At 40.8% G+C, this 16,644-nt stretch overlaps 1 protein-coding gene across 3 annotated transcripts in view; it reads right to left on the bottom strand.

Moving 5' to 3' along the window:
* The window catches only part of LOC132868896 (TBC1 domain family member 10A-like), an 85,660-nt gene that overhangs the window by 61,055 nt on the left and 7,961 nt on the right, over nucleotides 1–16,644 (bottom strand). For 2 of the 3 annotated variants that reach the window (XR_009650893.1, XM_060902170.1), the window contains exon 1: nucleotides 5,147–5,661. The exons of the other annotated variant lie outside the window; for it this stretch is intronic. Coding sequence is in view for 1 of the 2 variants with exons in the window: in XM_060902170.1 (XP_060758153.1) it covers nucleotides 5,147–5,215 (69 nt within the window). In the remaining variant the exon portion in view is untranslated. Of the gene's footprint in view, nucleotides 1–5,146; nucleotides 5,662–16,644 lie in introns of those variants that run through there. 3 annotated transcript variants of the gene reach the window in all.

Genomic DNA, 16,644 nt, shown 5'->3' with positions numbered 1-16,644 from the left:
ATCATTAAAGGTGCGGGAATTTAAAAAAAAAAAAATGTGCAATACCTGCAATCCCGCGCCCAAATTCAGGCCCTGAATGGCATCAATTCTTTGCATCACCGTAAGATGTAACAGAGTGTAGAATTGAAACCTTGCTTTCAATTTAAAACTACAGGTTGCAGATGCAAACACTGTGAATGAAGTACATTTTGGGTAACAATCTATTGTTCAAGCTAGAAACTTAATCTTGACAAAATGTAACATGACGTGTAACATGAGAATGAATGCTTTGTTTCTTGAAGAACAGTTGTATTCTATTTTTTATTGTGGTGATACCTTTATTAGTATGCTGTGTGGGTTTGATAACTAGTACATTTATGAATTAGTTGGTATACTTCAAGTTGTAGTAGCCCGCAGTGTCAGGGCGAGGGGGATGAAAGACCTGTGGAGGGATCATGGAATGATAACTTTGCTGCAGAGAAGGACCTGTGAAGACTGAAATTAAAAATAGAGTGAGAGAATAAAGAATTACACTAATGCTACGAGTTGTAAAGCTAGATATGATGTACACTATCGTTCAAAAGTTTGGGGTCACCCACCATAAGTTGTAAAATGAATAGAAAATATAGTCAAGACATTTTTTCTGGCCATTTTGAGCATTTAATCGACCCCACAAATGCAGGGGCTTCAAAGTTTGGGAGAATAGCAGGGTATAAATAATTTACAGCAGGGTGCAAAATGGTAAAATGTCTGCCAGCAGCAGATATAACGCATGCAAAGCGTGCGGGGGGGGGTCAAAGGGGGATGCGCCCCCCCTTTGGGCACAGAAAATTTTATGAAATGCACTGAGAAATGGTGGCCTCCGGTAACTTTTAACAGTGAAAATAAAGGGTAATCAATACTATTTGGAAACTTGAAATATGAAACCATACCTCAGTCATTTTATCAAATTTCAGAAATATTTGCAAACACATAAAAAGTAGTCCGATTGAAATCCACATATGGATGATATAATAATTTTAAGTCTGATGTGCACTTTGACTAAGCTAAGGTGACAAGTTTCTCCAGATTCTCTAATACTATTGAAGAATATGGTGAAATCTTGAATACAGATGAAGAACAAAACAACTTCAATTATAATCAAAATGTTTATTTTTTGGCAGTCAATAAACTGTTACATAAAATGCAGCTACATGTACTTCATCAGCTGACTTCATCGTTATTAAAAAACAGCAGCTAGCAGCACTCACTGACAGTCTCAACATTTCTATTGAAAATAACTTTTATCCAAATCTCATCAACCTAATCATGTAGAGGGCTACTGAATCGAAATTATATAAATCTAGTTAGGCCAAATAAAAAAAATAGTGTGTTTCCGGTAACCCGACCGATCGAGAATTTCCGCGTCGAAATTGCCGACCGTAAAGTTTTTATTACAAATTTCCCTCGATATTTTAGTGTAAGCGGCGTTAGTTTGTCATAATTTTTTGTTTCAACGCATTCAAGTTGTGAAAGAAATTATAAAAAGTAAAATGTTTCGCCACTTCTATCAGCCCTCCTACATAAACATGGAAGCGCACTTAGGAAAACTGAGCCGAGCCGCCATTAACCATTCACAGTCCATGGAACACTCTAAGGCAATCAGAGTACGGCTTACATATGGCACAAGGGGCAGTAATGGCTGCACTCGTCGAGGATGTAAACAAAGTTGACGCGGCAACGGACATACATGACATAGTGGATGTAATTTACGTTCACAACTTTTTTTGCCGTCAGAAATATTTAATATTAAATTTTGTGACTCGACTAACAATAGCCAGCGGCATAACAAGCCACAGATGGCGATTTGCCGCCGGTGACCGGCTACTTTTGAGACCGCAGAAATGTGATGCTCCAGAAACTCAATCTGCTCAAAGGAAGGTCAGTTTTATAGCTTCTCTAAAGAGCTCAACGGTTTTCAGCTGTGCTGACATGATTGTACAAGGGTTTTCTAATCATCCATTAGCCTTCTGAGGCAATGAGCAAACACATTGTACCATTAGAACACTGGAGTGAGAGTTGCTGGAAATGGGCCTCTATACACCTATGGAGATATTGCACCAAAAACCAGACATTTGCAGCTAGAATAGTCATTTACCACATTAGCAATGTATAGAGTGCATTTCTGATTAGTTTAAAGTGATCTTCATTGAAAAGAACAGTGCTTTTCTTTCAAAAATAAGGACATTTCAAAGTGACCCCAAACTTTTGAACGGTAGTGTAAATATAGGCATTATTAGGTTGAGAAGGGTGTAGTATGGAGGCTTGTGTATTTGCAGAAAATATTTCCAAATTGCAGAACAAAATTGACATTCTGCAATATTGCAGAACACTGGAAAAAAGTATTTCGACCACTGTGTGCATTTATTTCAAGACCCAAGTATTTTGATACTGTTGTTAAATACATAAATGAGAACAACACAGAGCACCATAATATAATATCAACAAATAATAATACATTGGAAAACTTGGCAACTTGGTGTATGAGTATCGAAAACAAATACAACCCCCGATTCCAAAAAAGTCGGGACAAAGTACAAATTGTAAATAAAAACGGAATGCAATGATGTGGAAGTTTCAAAATTCCATATTTTATTCAGAATAGAACATAGATGACATATCAAATGTTTAAACTGAGAAAATGTCTCATTTAAAGAGAAAAATTAGGTGATTTTAAATTTCATGACAACAACACATCTCAAAAAAGTTGGGACAAGGCCATGTTTACCACTGTGAGACATCCCCTTTTCTCTTTACAACAGTCTGTAAACGTCTGGGGACTGAGGAGACAAGTTGCTCAAGTTTAGGGATAGGAATGTTAACCCATTCTTGTCTAATGTAGGATTCTAGTTGCTCAACTGTCTTAGGTCTTTTTTGTCGTATCTTCCGTTTTATGATGCGCCAAATGCTTTCTATGGGTGAAAGGTCTGGACTGCAGGCTGGCCAGTTCAGTACCCGGACCCTTCTTCTACGCAGCCATGATGCTGTAATTGATGCAGTATGTGGTTTGGCATTGTCATGTTGGAAAATGCAAGGCCTTCCCTGAAAGAGACGTCGTCTGGATGGGAGCATATGTTGCTCTAGAACCTGGATATACCTTTCAGCATTGATGGTGTCTTTCCAGATGTGTAAGCTGCCCATGCCACACGCACTAATGCAACCCCATACCATCAGAGATGCAGGCTTCTGAACTGAGCGCCGATAACAACTTGGGTCGTCCTTCTCCTCTTTAGTCCGAATGACACGGCGTCCCTGATTTCCATAAAGAACTTCAAATTTTGATTCGTCTGACCACAGAACAGTTTTCCACTTTGCCACAGTCCATTTTAAATGAGCCTTGGCCCAGAGAAGACGTCTGCGCTTCTGGATCGTGTTTAGATACAGCTTCTTCTTTGAACTATAGAGTTTTAGCTGGCAACGGCGGATGGCACGGTGAATTGTGTTCACAGATAATGTTCTCTGGAAATATTCCTGAGCCCATTTTGTGATTTCCAATACAGAAGCATGCCTGTATGTGATGCAGTGCCGTCTAAGGGCCCGAAGATCACGGGCACCCAGTATGGTTTTCCGGCCTTGACCCTTACGCACAGAGATTCTTCCAGATTCTCTGAATCTTTTGATAATATTATGCACTGTAGATGATGATATGTTCAAACCCTTTGCAATTTTACACTGTCGAACTCCTTTCTGATATTGCTCCACTATTTGTCAGCGCAGAATTAGGGGGATTGGTGATCCTCTTCCCATCTTTACTTCTGAGAGCCGCTGCCACTCCAAGATGCTCTTTTTATACCCAGTCATGTTAATGACCTATTGCCAATTGACCTAATGAGTTGCAATTTGGTCTTCCAGCTGTTCCTTTTTTGTACCTTTAACTTTTCCAGCCTCTTATTGCCCCTGTCCCAACTTTTTTGAGATGTGTTGCTGTCATGAAATTTCAAATGAGCCAATATTTGGCATGAAATTTCAAAATGTCTCACTTTGGACATTTGATATGTTGTCTATGTTCTATTGTGAATACAATATCAGTTTTTGAGATTTGTAAATTATTGCATTCCGTTTTTATTTACAATTTGTACTTTGTCCTAACTTTTTTGGAATCGGGGTTGTATACTTAGTATCATGACTATAGCACCCAAACTATGTCCAACATGCTTTCTGTATTTAACCATTTATGAGAGAGAAAGCATTAGGAGCTCCATATTGACTAGGAATCATCTCATCTCATTATCTCTAGCTGCTTTATCCTTCTACAGGGTCGCAGGCGAGCTGGAGCCTATCCCAGCTGACTACGGGCGAAAGGCGGGGTACACCCTGGACAAGTCGCCAGGTCATCACAGGGCTGACACAGACACAGACAACCATTCACACTCACATTCACACCTACGGCCAATTTAGAGTCACCAGTTAACCTAACCTGCATGTCTTTGGACTGTGGGGGAAACCGGAGCACCCGGAGGAAACCCACGCGGACACGGGGAGAACATGCAAACTCCACACAGAAAGGCCCTCGCCGGCCACGGGGCTCGAACCCGGACCTTCTTGCTGTGAGGCGACAGCGCTAACCACTACACCACCGTGGACTAGGAATCAACTTGAAAAAGATTAATTATTCCATAAAAATCATATCGCAGCCAAGGCCTACCCTGCTCCCACGTTTGCTTATAAGTCCTTTGTCGTTTCTCCTTCTCGTACGCTTTATCAGCGGCCTTCTTCTCCTCTTCAGATCGAGGTCGCTTTGTCCCCGTCTCTGGCGGTTTCTGTACACCTTTCAGAAAATTCCACATCGCAACGTAGCTTTGGCAGATGTAGATGTAAACAACAACAAAAACACGTGTCTAAATGGGCGATAATGTGGCCACATCTATTAAATTTGATAACGTGATTACCGCGATATTCAACGAGATGCGTTATATGCATGCGCAGTAATGAAAAATCTGACAGCCTGACTCGTACACGATATGATTCGGAATTCTTCGGTATTTTCCATCCTGCCGATAAACACGTCGATGAACACAGACACGGCACACGCTTAATATGTGGCGGCTTTAGTTGACGGTGTGTCTGAATCTTCACTTCATATACATTTTTTTTTATTTTCAGCTGGCTAGTGACAGGAATTACCCACCAAATGACAAATTAAGTCGCCTCGGCCGACTGGACCACCGCGAATTTTGAGCTGTGTTCTGCCTTTCATCTGTTCCACCAAATACTGAAAGGGAACTCACTCTCACACACACACACACACACACACACACACACACACACACACACACACCTGTGAGAGCACAGAATTCACATCATAGGATTCATCTTTTGGATAGATTAGCCAATCATTTGGATTTGTCACTTCACGTCTAACTTGGATATAATTAAGATTCCGGCGTTACTCATCAGCGTCTCCGTGTCGTGAATCGAACAGGAAACGACCAGCTGCTTTCGATTACTAGTATGAGCACAATGTTAAGTGGAGATCAGAGGACTTTTTTTCCACCCCTCTCCTTGTGTGGTCATTACATAGAATGGTTAGCCACATGGTCATGTGATCAACAGTGTGCGTGAGAGAGGCAGGTTTATCACACCCTCTCGTCAGTTGTTGCAAATGTGTATGACTTACGTATGCGCGGTCACATTTACAGTGCCTTGCAAAAGTATTCATACCCCTTGAACTTTTTCACATTTTTCCACCACAAACTTAAAAGTTTTTTATTGAGATTTCATGTGATAGACCAACACAGAGTAGCACATAATTGTGAAGTGAAACGAAAATGATAAATGGTCTTCAAAATTTTAAACAAATAAAAATCTGAAAAATGTGGTGTGCATTAGTATTCAGCCCCCTGTACTCTGATACCTCCAAATACAATCCAGTGCAATCAATTGCCTTCAGAAGTCATCTAATTAGTTAATAGAGTCCTACTGTGTGTAATTTACTCTCAGCATAAATACACTTGTTCTGTGAAGGCCTCAGTGGTTTGTTAGAGAACACTGAAGAACAAACAGCATCATGAAGACCAAAGAACTCACCAGACAGGTCAGGGATAAAGTTCTGGAGAAGTTTAAAGCAGGGTTAGGTTATAAAAAAAATATCCCAAGCTCTGAACATCTCAAGAAGCACTGTTCAATCCATCATTCAAAAATGGAAAAAGTATGGCACAACTGCAAACCTACCAAGACATGGCCGTCCACCTAAACTGACAGAGCGAGCAAGGAGAGCACTGGTCAGAGCAGCAGCCAAGAGGCCCATGATCACTCTGGAGGAGCTGCAGAAATCCACAGCTCAGGTGGGAGAATCTGCGACAACTAGAAGTCGTACACTCCACAAATCTGGCCTTTTTGGAAGAGTGGCAAGAAGAAAGCCATTGTTGAAAGACAGGCATAAGAAGCCATGTAGGGGACACAGCAAACATGTGGAAGAAGGTGCTTTGGTCAGATGAGACCAAAGTTGAACTTTCTGGCCTAAATGCAAAGCGCTATGTGTGGCAGAAAACTAACACTGCTCATCACCCTGCACACACCATCCCCACTGTGAAACATGGTGGTGGCAGCATCATGCTATGGGGATGCTTTTCTTCAGCAGGGACAGGGAAGCTGGTCAGAGTTGAGGGGAAGCTGGATGGAGCTAAATGCAGGGCAATCCTGGAAGAAAACCTGTTGGAGGCTGCAAAAGACTTGAGACTGGGAAGGAGATTCACCTTCCAGCAAGACAATGACCCTAAACATACAGCCAGAGCTACAATGGAATGGTTTAGATCAAAGAATATTCATGGGTTAGAATGGCCCAGTCAAAGTTCAGACCTAAATCCCATTGAGCATCTGTGGCAAGACTTGAAAATTGCTGTTTGTTCACAGACGCTCTCCATCCAATCTGGCTGAGCTTGAGCTATTTTGCAAAGAAGAATGGGCAAAAATTTCAGTGTCTAGATGTGCAAAGCTGGTAGAGACATACCACAAAAGACTTGCAGCTGTAATTGCAGCAAAAGGTGGCTCTACAAAGTATTGACACGGGGGGCTGAATACTAATGCACATCACATTTTTCAGATTTTTATTTGTTTAAAATTTTGAAGACCATTTATCATTTTCGTTTCACTTCACAATTATGTGCTACTCTGTGTTGGTCTATCACATAAAATCTCAATAAAAACTTTTAAGTTTGTGGTTGTAAGGTGGAAAAATGTGAAAAAGTTCAAGGGGTATGAATACTTTTGCAAGGCACTGTACAACCCTGATAAACTGCTGTAGGTCTGTTAATAAGGACATGAACATTTTAATAGTAATTATTAGGTCTGTCTCGCAAAACATGACCCCCCCCAAGCAGATGAAGCTATGGTCTTAGTAAAAAGTATATCAAGTCTCTGAGAAAACCAACTTTCTGAATGCATCTCAGGAACGCTCGTTTGTGTTTGGCTGCACTTCCTGTCAATCATTTTATAGGTATGCTACTCTGACGGCTACTGTAGAGCCTGGGGGCGGAGTTTAGCGAGTATGAGCAGGAATCATGCAAATGCTGAATCCACCTACCTGTTAGAGATCTAACAAGTTAAAGGGACAAAAACTAATCCTACCTAACCTCACCTTCCCTCACTTTTACAGATTAACCACAAATCTACATTTGTACACATTATTCCTCAGTTCTGTTCACCTCGTTTCCCTTCTTAAACAAATTATGGGATGGATTTCTCCAGGAATGACTTGCTTCAAACGTGTCCGAATGTACAGAACTGCGAGAGGGGTTCCTTATGGCCCAAAATATTTTTGATCTCAGTGTGCCACTAGGGCTGTGCGATGTCCCCTTAATTGGCATCGACGATGTTTGCAGTGCAAACATCGTGATGGACGATCATATCGTGGGTGATATGATCGTAATAATACCACATTATTAAATATATTATTATTATTAAAAGTATTAGATACTCATCCGAGGCTTTGGCACGTAAAGAAAAAAAAGCGCTAGGTGATGTGGAATATTTGGCCTTGATAACGTGGTCCAGCTGCAACATGATGCCCTATATGTCAGCTACCGTACATTATGTGGACCGAGAGTGGGCAATGCAGCCCAAATGCCTGCAGACGAGTTCCATGCCAGAGACGCACTCAGCGGACAATTTAGAAGACGCATTGCGCGAGACACTTGCCGAATGGAAAATAGAGGAGAAAAAGATCGCCTGTATAACAACGGGGCAAATATTGTCGCAGCCATCAGGCAATTGAAATGGCCGTGGTTAAGTTGTTTTGGGCACAATTTGAACCTGGCCATAACCAACTCGCTTGCGCAACAGAGGGCCAGTACAGACCGAGCATTTGGAGTTTGCCGAGCAGTCAACACTGCGTTTGTGCACAGCTGGCTTCGGAGAAATGAGCTGCGCAAAGCGCAGGTGGAAATGAACCTCCCCGAGCACTCACTGATCACGGCAAGATATTAATCTGCTCTAACAATGAAAGACTAGTATTCAAACTATGAGAAGAAACTACACTTAAGCTATTACTCATTGTTTATTTACACCATATCAATTGAAGATGCGTTTCGGCCTTTAGTGCGCACTTGAACGCGCTAATTTTTCCAATTTATTAGTGTTTGAATTATTGCACCAGCTTTTAAAATCATGATTTAATATTGTTTTTTTTTGTTTTTTTTTTAAACTGTCTTTACATTTGTCAGAATCACCTTCATTCTTCCATTTGGTTTGACATTATGGCTTAGAGTGGACCATTCTGTGTCTGGCCTAATTACCAGATTAAAGTTATTTGACTTCTGCCGAAGTCTGCGCTTCACTGCCGTTTGGGGTGCAATATTTCCCGACTGAAGTCGTTAATAGTGGCTATTTGTTTGAACAACATGACAAATTTTACATTAAAAGTATAGTGTAGGCTAAAAAATGAAGTCAAAATTTATTATTAGTAGCATACTGTATTTGTGTAACCACATGTTATGTTCACTAGCACGTCCCTGCACCATAGCCTACGTGAACAAGCGGTAATAGGATATTACTTTATAATGATTTATATAATTATGTATTTATAATTATATGTTATATATTTATATATTAAACAAAACTAACTAACAAAAAACTAACTTTAGGTTAAATAGGCCCAGATGATACCGTATATGCATGATTATGACAGGAGGGGGCGTGGTATCACGATGGTGATGGATGACCACCATCGTCGATGGACGATGGCATCGTCTATCGGCACAGCCCTATGTGCCACTCCTGCTGCACTTCCCTTTTTTTTGTAATATAAATTAAACCAAATTGCGTTTGAAAAAGTGGTGCTGCATTTCGAAATGATGGAGGCTGAAGGAGGAAGTCAGATATCTGGAAATGAGCTCATAATTCTACATAAAAATAAAAATTTTTTTAAAAAAATCTATTTTCTACTCCTGAACGTCTTTTAATGCTACCGGGTTCCTCGTTGCATGACACATATATTACATCTCTCTCTTTTTCAACTTCCTCATCGTCGTATTACACATAACCGTGCACTAAACCACTAACGCTCTGAAATGATCCGAGAACGACACACTGCTGATCGTTCCAGACTGGCACACTGATTGGCTCATCTTCAAAAGGTGGAACAGTTGGCAGGTCTGGTGATTATAATACAATAAAATCAGTGATACGCGTCACTGCATAATGTGACAGAGTAACGTTACGTTGTTATATCACAGTCGACCCAATTCTGCCCCGATTTATGATCTGCATATCTGATTCGGAATAGGTTTCACTCCGGATTCCCTTCCTGACACAACCCTTCCCAATCTGTCCAGGCCTAGGACTGGCACTCAGAATGCACTGAATGCATTAATTAAACCTGAGATTACATTAATGACATTTCGCAGACACTCTTATCGAGAGCAGCGTACAACAGGACTCTGACACACCCAGGGAGCAGTTGGGGGTTTAGGGGCCTTGCTCAAGGGCACTTCAGCCACTCCTGGTGCTCCAGGGAATGGAACCAGTGACCTTTTGGTCCCAAAGCTGCTTCTCTAACCTTTACGCCATGCAGAAGTGGTGAAAATCATTTTACTGTGTTTTTTTTTAAGCCATCAGTTCTGGATAATTAAACCGTTTATTTCTGAGACATTTTAGTGTAATGATCAGATATCCACAAACTCCAGTGTTCACTGGGATGAGTAATTGTGCTGAGTGATGGTGGGGGTGGAGTTCTGCTCTGGCCACCAATGACTCACTAAAACAATACCACAGCTTCAGAGAAACATCACCGCAGGGTCCTCCAGAAAATCTAAAGTAGCCAGCTTTATATATATATTTAAAAAAAAAAAAAAAAAGGGGTAGTAGGCGGCTCTGGAATTTGCGATGCGCTGATGCTGGGGTGGGGTGTCTGCAGGCATGCCCCCCCAGAAATATTTGAAATTTAATAATAATGTTAAATTTATATAGCGCCTTTCAAGAAACCCAAGGACGTTTTACAATTATAGACAAGGAAAAATAAATAAATAAATAAATAAATAAAATTAAATAAAAAGAAATAAAAAATAATAATAAAAAAAAAATAAAAAGTAAAAAGTCCACCAAGTAGGGGTCAGGATGTAATTCCCGTGGTGTAGCAGCCACAGTCCCACCAAAAGGCGCACGAAAACGAGTCCCACATCTCCAGCACCGCCGCCGTCAGCAACATCGCTCGAACACCACGCCATGGATCCACAAAGCGAGCAGAGAAGCTCCGCCACGCAGAGCGCTGGTGTGTCCCAAACCGCCTGCACAGCCGCCGCGACGCCACCGAGCAACATCGCTCGGAACATCACGCCAAGCACAAAAGCACAGAGCGCTGGACAACCACGACGTAAAATGAGCAACGAGCTCACTGCAGTCCACAGCTGGGAGCGCAGGCATCGCCCACAGCGAACCAAGGCCTGGAGGGAACCGACGCCCAAAACTGGGTCTGGAGCTACACCACAACCGGCAGACAAAAACACTCAAACAAACATCAAACTACACAAACACACAGAAATAAATAAAAAAATAAATAAAAATGAAAATAGAAAAAGAAAATAAAAAGAAAATAAAAAAAGCTCTGGTGAGAAGCGGCAGCCAGAACGCGCACGACGTACTCTCACCCGGAAATGAAAAATAAAAAAATAAAAATACATAACCTTTAATTTACATGCCTTCTGGCACATTCTCAGCTAATAAATTAACCATTTCCCTGTAAAATACTTGCAGAACTTGTATGAAATTTCCCTCCAAACGTGCGTGCGTGCTTGGCTTTCTCAGTTCCCCTCTGTAGTATGCTGCCTGACTCTAACATAACTACATACGCCACAGCGTGGTCATGTGGTCCGGCTCAGCCAATCAGAGCACAAGAATCAATCAACAAATATGGCGTCACATCCGGGCACGCTAGACCCAAATCAAAGACAATTTTATGGTGAAATAATTGGATTTGCAGCAAATCCTGGGCAGCGGAGACTATATAAAAATCACTTGAACATTGAAAGGCAAGTTTTTATTTTTTTCTGGGATCGAGTTGCCGGCACAGACCGTCTGTGTAGGTGGAGAAAACTGCCGATTGCCAGCACTTGTGGACATCTCTGCCATCTACGTATCACGTGACAACATCCCTGCGTGTAGACCGATTAAAACCCGTTATAGCCGCGTCCCTGCTTGCCGTCATGTCGTGTACCGCTGCAGGGCTGCGTGCTAACGGCGAAGATTGCGATTACGTTTCTACACGTTCTGATTGTGACGTGCGTTTCAGTTATAGACATTAACCAGTACATGCAATCAATCAATTTGCAAAATCAGATTGTAACTGCCTCCATCTTTATCCTCATCGGTTTTAGATCAGTGAGAACACGAATATCACGACAACAGAAACACCACATTCTGTATTTTGTGTAAAACTTTCAACAGGCTGGCTGATATGACCGAAACATCGTATCACGATTCTCAAAGTCATTTCTACAATACACATCATGATATTTAAGGTTTGGGAACAAATTGTCAGCAATACCTTTTTTTTTTTTTATTAAACTATCTCCAAAAAAGTCAGAATGTAAATTATTTTTATTTATACTAAGCAAGTAAATAAATGGACACACACACATGGCAAAGAATATTTTTACACCTGTAAAAATTTTAACATTTTATGAAACTTTTAATTCATCCACTCTTTAAAAATAAATAAATAAATAAAAGAAAAAAAATCTCAAAAGTGCATTGTGAGAATTTATCGCGATAGTAATATATATCATATCGCCCAGCCCTGATCTATACTACATTAAACCGATCAGGTATCACCGTGGATTAATTTCCTTTTCTATGCTCGAAAAACCGCATGTCTGATCGTCCAAGACGACTAAAGTATGTGCAAGGACGAGTAAAACTTTAACGGTAATCATCCGATCAGACGACAAAAGTTAGTGCTGGCAACCTAAGCAACCGCTCCGTGATGCAGATCTGAAGTGTCAGTAGCATATTTCAATTATTATTATTCTGCAAAGTGAATCACGTATCGTGACATCTGACTCCTCGTCAAAACAAAGTTCACCCGTGTCTATCAAAAACCTTGTTTTCTTGGACTGGTTCCTGTATAAAGTTAATCCTACCAAATCTCGTTTCACGGGAAATGCGTTAAAAAGTTTTATTCATCAACACGGCAATATATAAAAGTACAAAAAAAATATTTTAAGGAAATCATTCAAATTTCCTTGTTTTTGGTTATAATTCATCGAAGCATGCATGTGTTCGAGTCTACTGGAAAAGCTCGGCTCAGAGGGGTCCATGTAATGACATAATTATACCAATGGGCTAAAGGCAACGAGGGTTGAGGACATTGTGTGCCAGCAGCACGGTTGAAGCAGGCAGGTGTTAAACTTGGAACTTTTATATCACGATTGGAGTTAATAATAAACAATATCACTGAGTAATGTTCCTTACCTCTAACCTGTGTGTGTGTGTGTGTGTGTGTACATAATGATTTTTTTTTTATTGCTTTTGATGTTTCATATATTTTGTAATATTTTTATTTTCTAAATATTTATCAACATACCGTCATTGTGGCACGGGAGCCTGTGATTGGTGGACAGCTGACAAAGGGTGTCTCCCATTGGTTGTAAATCGTGACATTAAAATCGTAAACACATACGGGAGCCGCTGACTGCCTGTTCACATACTGAAGCCAAGCGGAGATGTCCGCCGTCTGTTGCCGTTGTCCAAAGAAAAAAAGCTCTACTACTGGATTACTTGGATAATCTTAGTCAGAAAGAAGTGAAGGATAGATATTCGTGGAAATTAGTTTATTAGCAGCTATGATCCATACAAAATTCCTCAAAACGACTGGAGTGACGGTGTAGATTTGGAGCCTAACATTAGCTACATGTTGGAATATACCTTCTTTTTCCAGAAAAGTCCCGACACGGAAGAACAGCTTAAAAAAAAAAAACCTACAAAAGCAAGAAAACCTTGTTTGTATAAAGACTTTCCCCAACATTAGCTTTTGGGAACAGAATGTTGCGAAAGCCAAAGCATTTACTCTCAAAAGGACTCCAACCTGAACTGTGGGCTGGATGGTAAACTATTCCAGCCCTGTATGTCTCAGCAACCCCAAGGACATGTAGTTACAGAGCTGTTTGCACTATCATTTATACAGTGATGTTTATTATTGTTAAAACAATATCTGAAGTGTTATTTGTAAAATAAATCAAACAATATTGCAAGATTTTATTTTAATTTTATCTAATGGTGGACGGTACAATAATTACAAACACTAACAGAATCAGCACATTCCAGTTGTAGCTAGTCATATAGTAACTACAATCACCCTTGTAATAATAATTTCAATAAACGGTTAATGTTCAGTTCCCTTTTCATTAATTCTCGATTCAAAGGCACAGCTGAGTCACACAGGTTGATCAGTCAGTGCGTTTACATGCACAACCAAATCGAGCTACTGTCGGTAATCGAGCTAAGGGTCCCAGCAGGGGTGCTAGAGAAATCCAATCCTACATGCACACAAGGAAATCGAGCTATTGTGTGAGGTACATTGTGCACCCGAGCCACAGGTGGCGCTACACGCCCCATCGTGTTGGTACACTTCCGGTTGTCGTCATGAAGAGCTATTCAAGAGTATAAACAAAGTTATCAGTTCCGTGTTCACAAGAAGAACGACGACGAGGACAGCAACATCGAGATATATATATATATATATATATATATATATATATATATATATACCGTCATTGTGGCACAGGAGCCTGTGATTGGTGGACAGCTGATATATATATATATATATATATATATATATATATATATATATATATATATATATATGTTAGTGCTGTCAAGCGATTAAAATATTTAATCATGATTAATGTCGCGACAGTCATAGTTAACTCGCGATTAATCGCAATTTAATCGCACATTTTTGTCACATAAAAAAACATTGTAATTCTCTTATCAGCATAAAAAAGTGAATGAGCTTGATTTGTACCAATGTTTTTTTTTTTTTTATTGCAAAGCATAACACGTCTTGACACAGCCACTGCAAAGTGAAACCTAAGCCAAGCACCGGCGCGGGGCTAGCAAGAGAACCATGAGTGAAATGATCTACTGTTTGAGTTAGTCTACAACTCTAATCAGAGAGATAGGTTACACAGTGACGGTAGGCTTGACATGCTTGATTATAATATAAAGTACACTATTATATTAAGTTTAAGTTGTTCGTTGATAAATATTGCATTGAATCTGATCTTTACTGTTTCAGCTCACTTAACACATTTTGTACTTTTACACTTTCTGCCTGTTGATGTGTCACGCTGTCCAATCAGAGGCGGCCAAATTTGCATATTACAGGAAGGATTTCTGGGATAGCATTGATTTTACAGTTCAGAGGGATCTGGCTTCTTTAGACGCTGTCTTCTTAAAACTGAATAAATATTTAAAAAGAGCCAAATGAGCCAGTCTTTTGAAACGGCTCTTTTCAAAGAACGGATCACAAAGATGCGGATCCCATCAAAGAGCCATAAATCCCATCTCTACTAGCGCGCCCTGCCTGCGCTGGTTCTTTTGGGGGGGGGGGGGGGGGGGGGGGCAGAGGACTCTGGCTGTGCGGGGCGGGGCATTACAGTCTAGCTGCTATCGGTTTTCTAAGCAAAGTCTCTGTTCCTGGCAGTTTCAAAAGCTTATGAAAAACCTACATCATGTCACAGAGCGTTAATCTTGCGATAAAAAAATTATCGCCGTTAAAATTGAGTCAAGTTAACGCGTTAATAACGCGACATTTTTGACAGCACTAATATATATGCCCTCATTAAGCTGAATGAGCATGAACTCTGTCTCCTCATTGCTCCAGAAGTGCACGTTTCTACTGCTGTTGTCATGCCGACCGAGGCTGTTGTGTTTCCCGCTAGTGGTCTCGTCACTCCCAGAAGGGGCAGTGCTGAAGTAAGTAGCTCGACTACGTAGCTCGATAGGGTTTACATGCACTAAGTAGCTCGGCTACAATCGCATAATCTAGGTCGTGTAGCTCGATTACGAGAAATCAAGTTCGGTTCGATTTCAGCCGAGCTAAGGTGTTTCCATGGCATTTAGAACTTCGATTTCAGTCGAGCAACGGCAGAAATTCGATTTTCTCTATGTGCATGTAAACGCACTGAGTGTGTAACAGACAATAACGATTTTATCCAAAATAGTTTTTCCTGCCTTTGTCGATTTATTTCCATTTCACATGCGTGCAGCTGTTGTAAAGTTCAGTGTGTGTGTGTGTGTGTGTGTGTGTGTGTGTGTGTGTGTGTGTGTGTGGGGAACTCTCTCGAACTGTAGGTTCATTTCTACACTCAGGTTTCACGGTGACATTTTGTACAGGATTGGGTTCCTTTGATAACAGAAACAAAGCTCCAGCATTATTATTATTATACTCACTCAAAACTCTCCACAGCTTAATACACCCTAAATTATTCATTCCTCTGCTCCTAGAACTTCTTTCTGAATGTGTCTGCATATATTGGTGTTATGGTTTTGTGGATTTAGCATAATTATGCTTCTTTACCTATTTAAAAAAAAATATTCAACTGCATTCCGTCCTCTCCAAAATAAAATAAAGCTCTGGGCAAGTGGAATTGTTTTTCAGGCGAGCACGTTTTGGGTGCTGCTCGCCCATTGGGCAAGCAAGACTGGAAGATTTTTTTCAAGGACTGCAACCCTGTCTTGGCATGTCTGCTGGGTCATGAGCGGTTTAATGAACATCAGTCTGCACAAAGGCGTCTAAATCCTCGTTAGCGAAGTATGGTCTCCTCACACGGTAAACGTCACGCTTTGATCAAGTTGTGTAGCTGGGTGAGTAATGAAATGGATACAAGTTCAAGCACTTCAGTTTGTGATCAGATAACCAGCTGTTAAAATGTCTGCCACACTCAGTGGTGTGATTTTTCTTTCACAAAACTAGTGGCTTGGAGGACGGGGGGGGGGGGGGGGGGGGGGGGGGGGGGTGTTTTTCAGTTTAGAAAAGACTGTCACTTTCAGAACTATATATAGCAGAAGGCGTCAAACTACCATCAGTCATCATCAAATCACACCATTAAAGTATTAAAGTGCCTGCAACACTATCGCGTTATGATGCTGCTCTGCGTAGGATCAATCTCAATCATGATCAGTCCACTGAGG

Source organism: Neoarius graeffei, chromosome 20 (assembly GCF_027579695.1).
Source record: "Neoarius graeffei isolate fNeoGra1 chromosome 20, fNeoGra1.pri, whole genome shotgun sequence".
NCBI lineage: Eukaryota > Metazoa > Chordata > Actinopteri > Siluriformes > Ariidae > Neoarius > Neoarius graeffei.
Note: the sequence above shows the minus strand (reverse complement) of the source record. Positions and strands in the feature narration are given on the sequence as shown.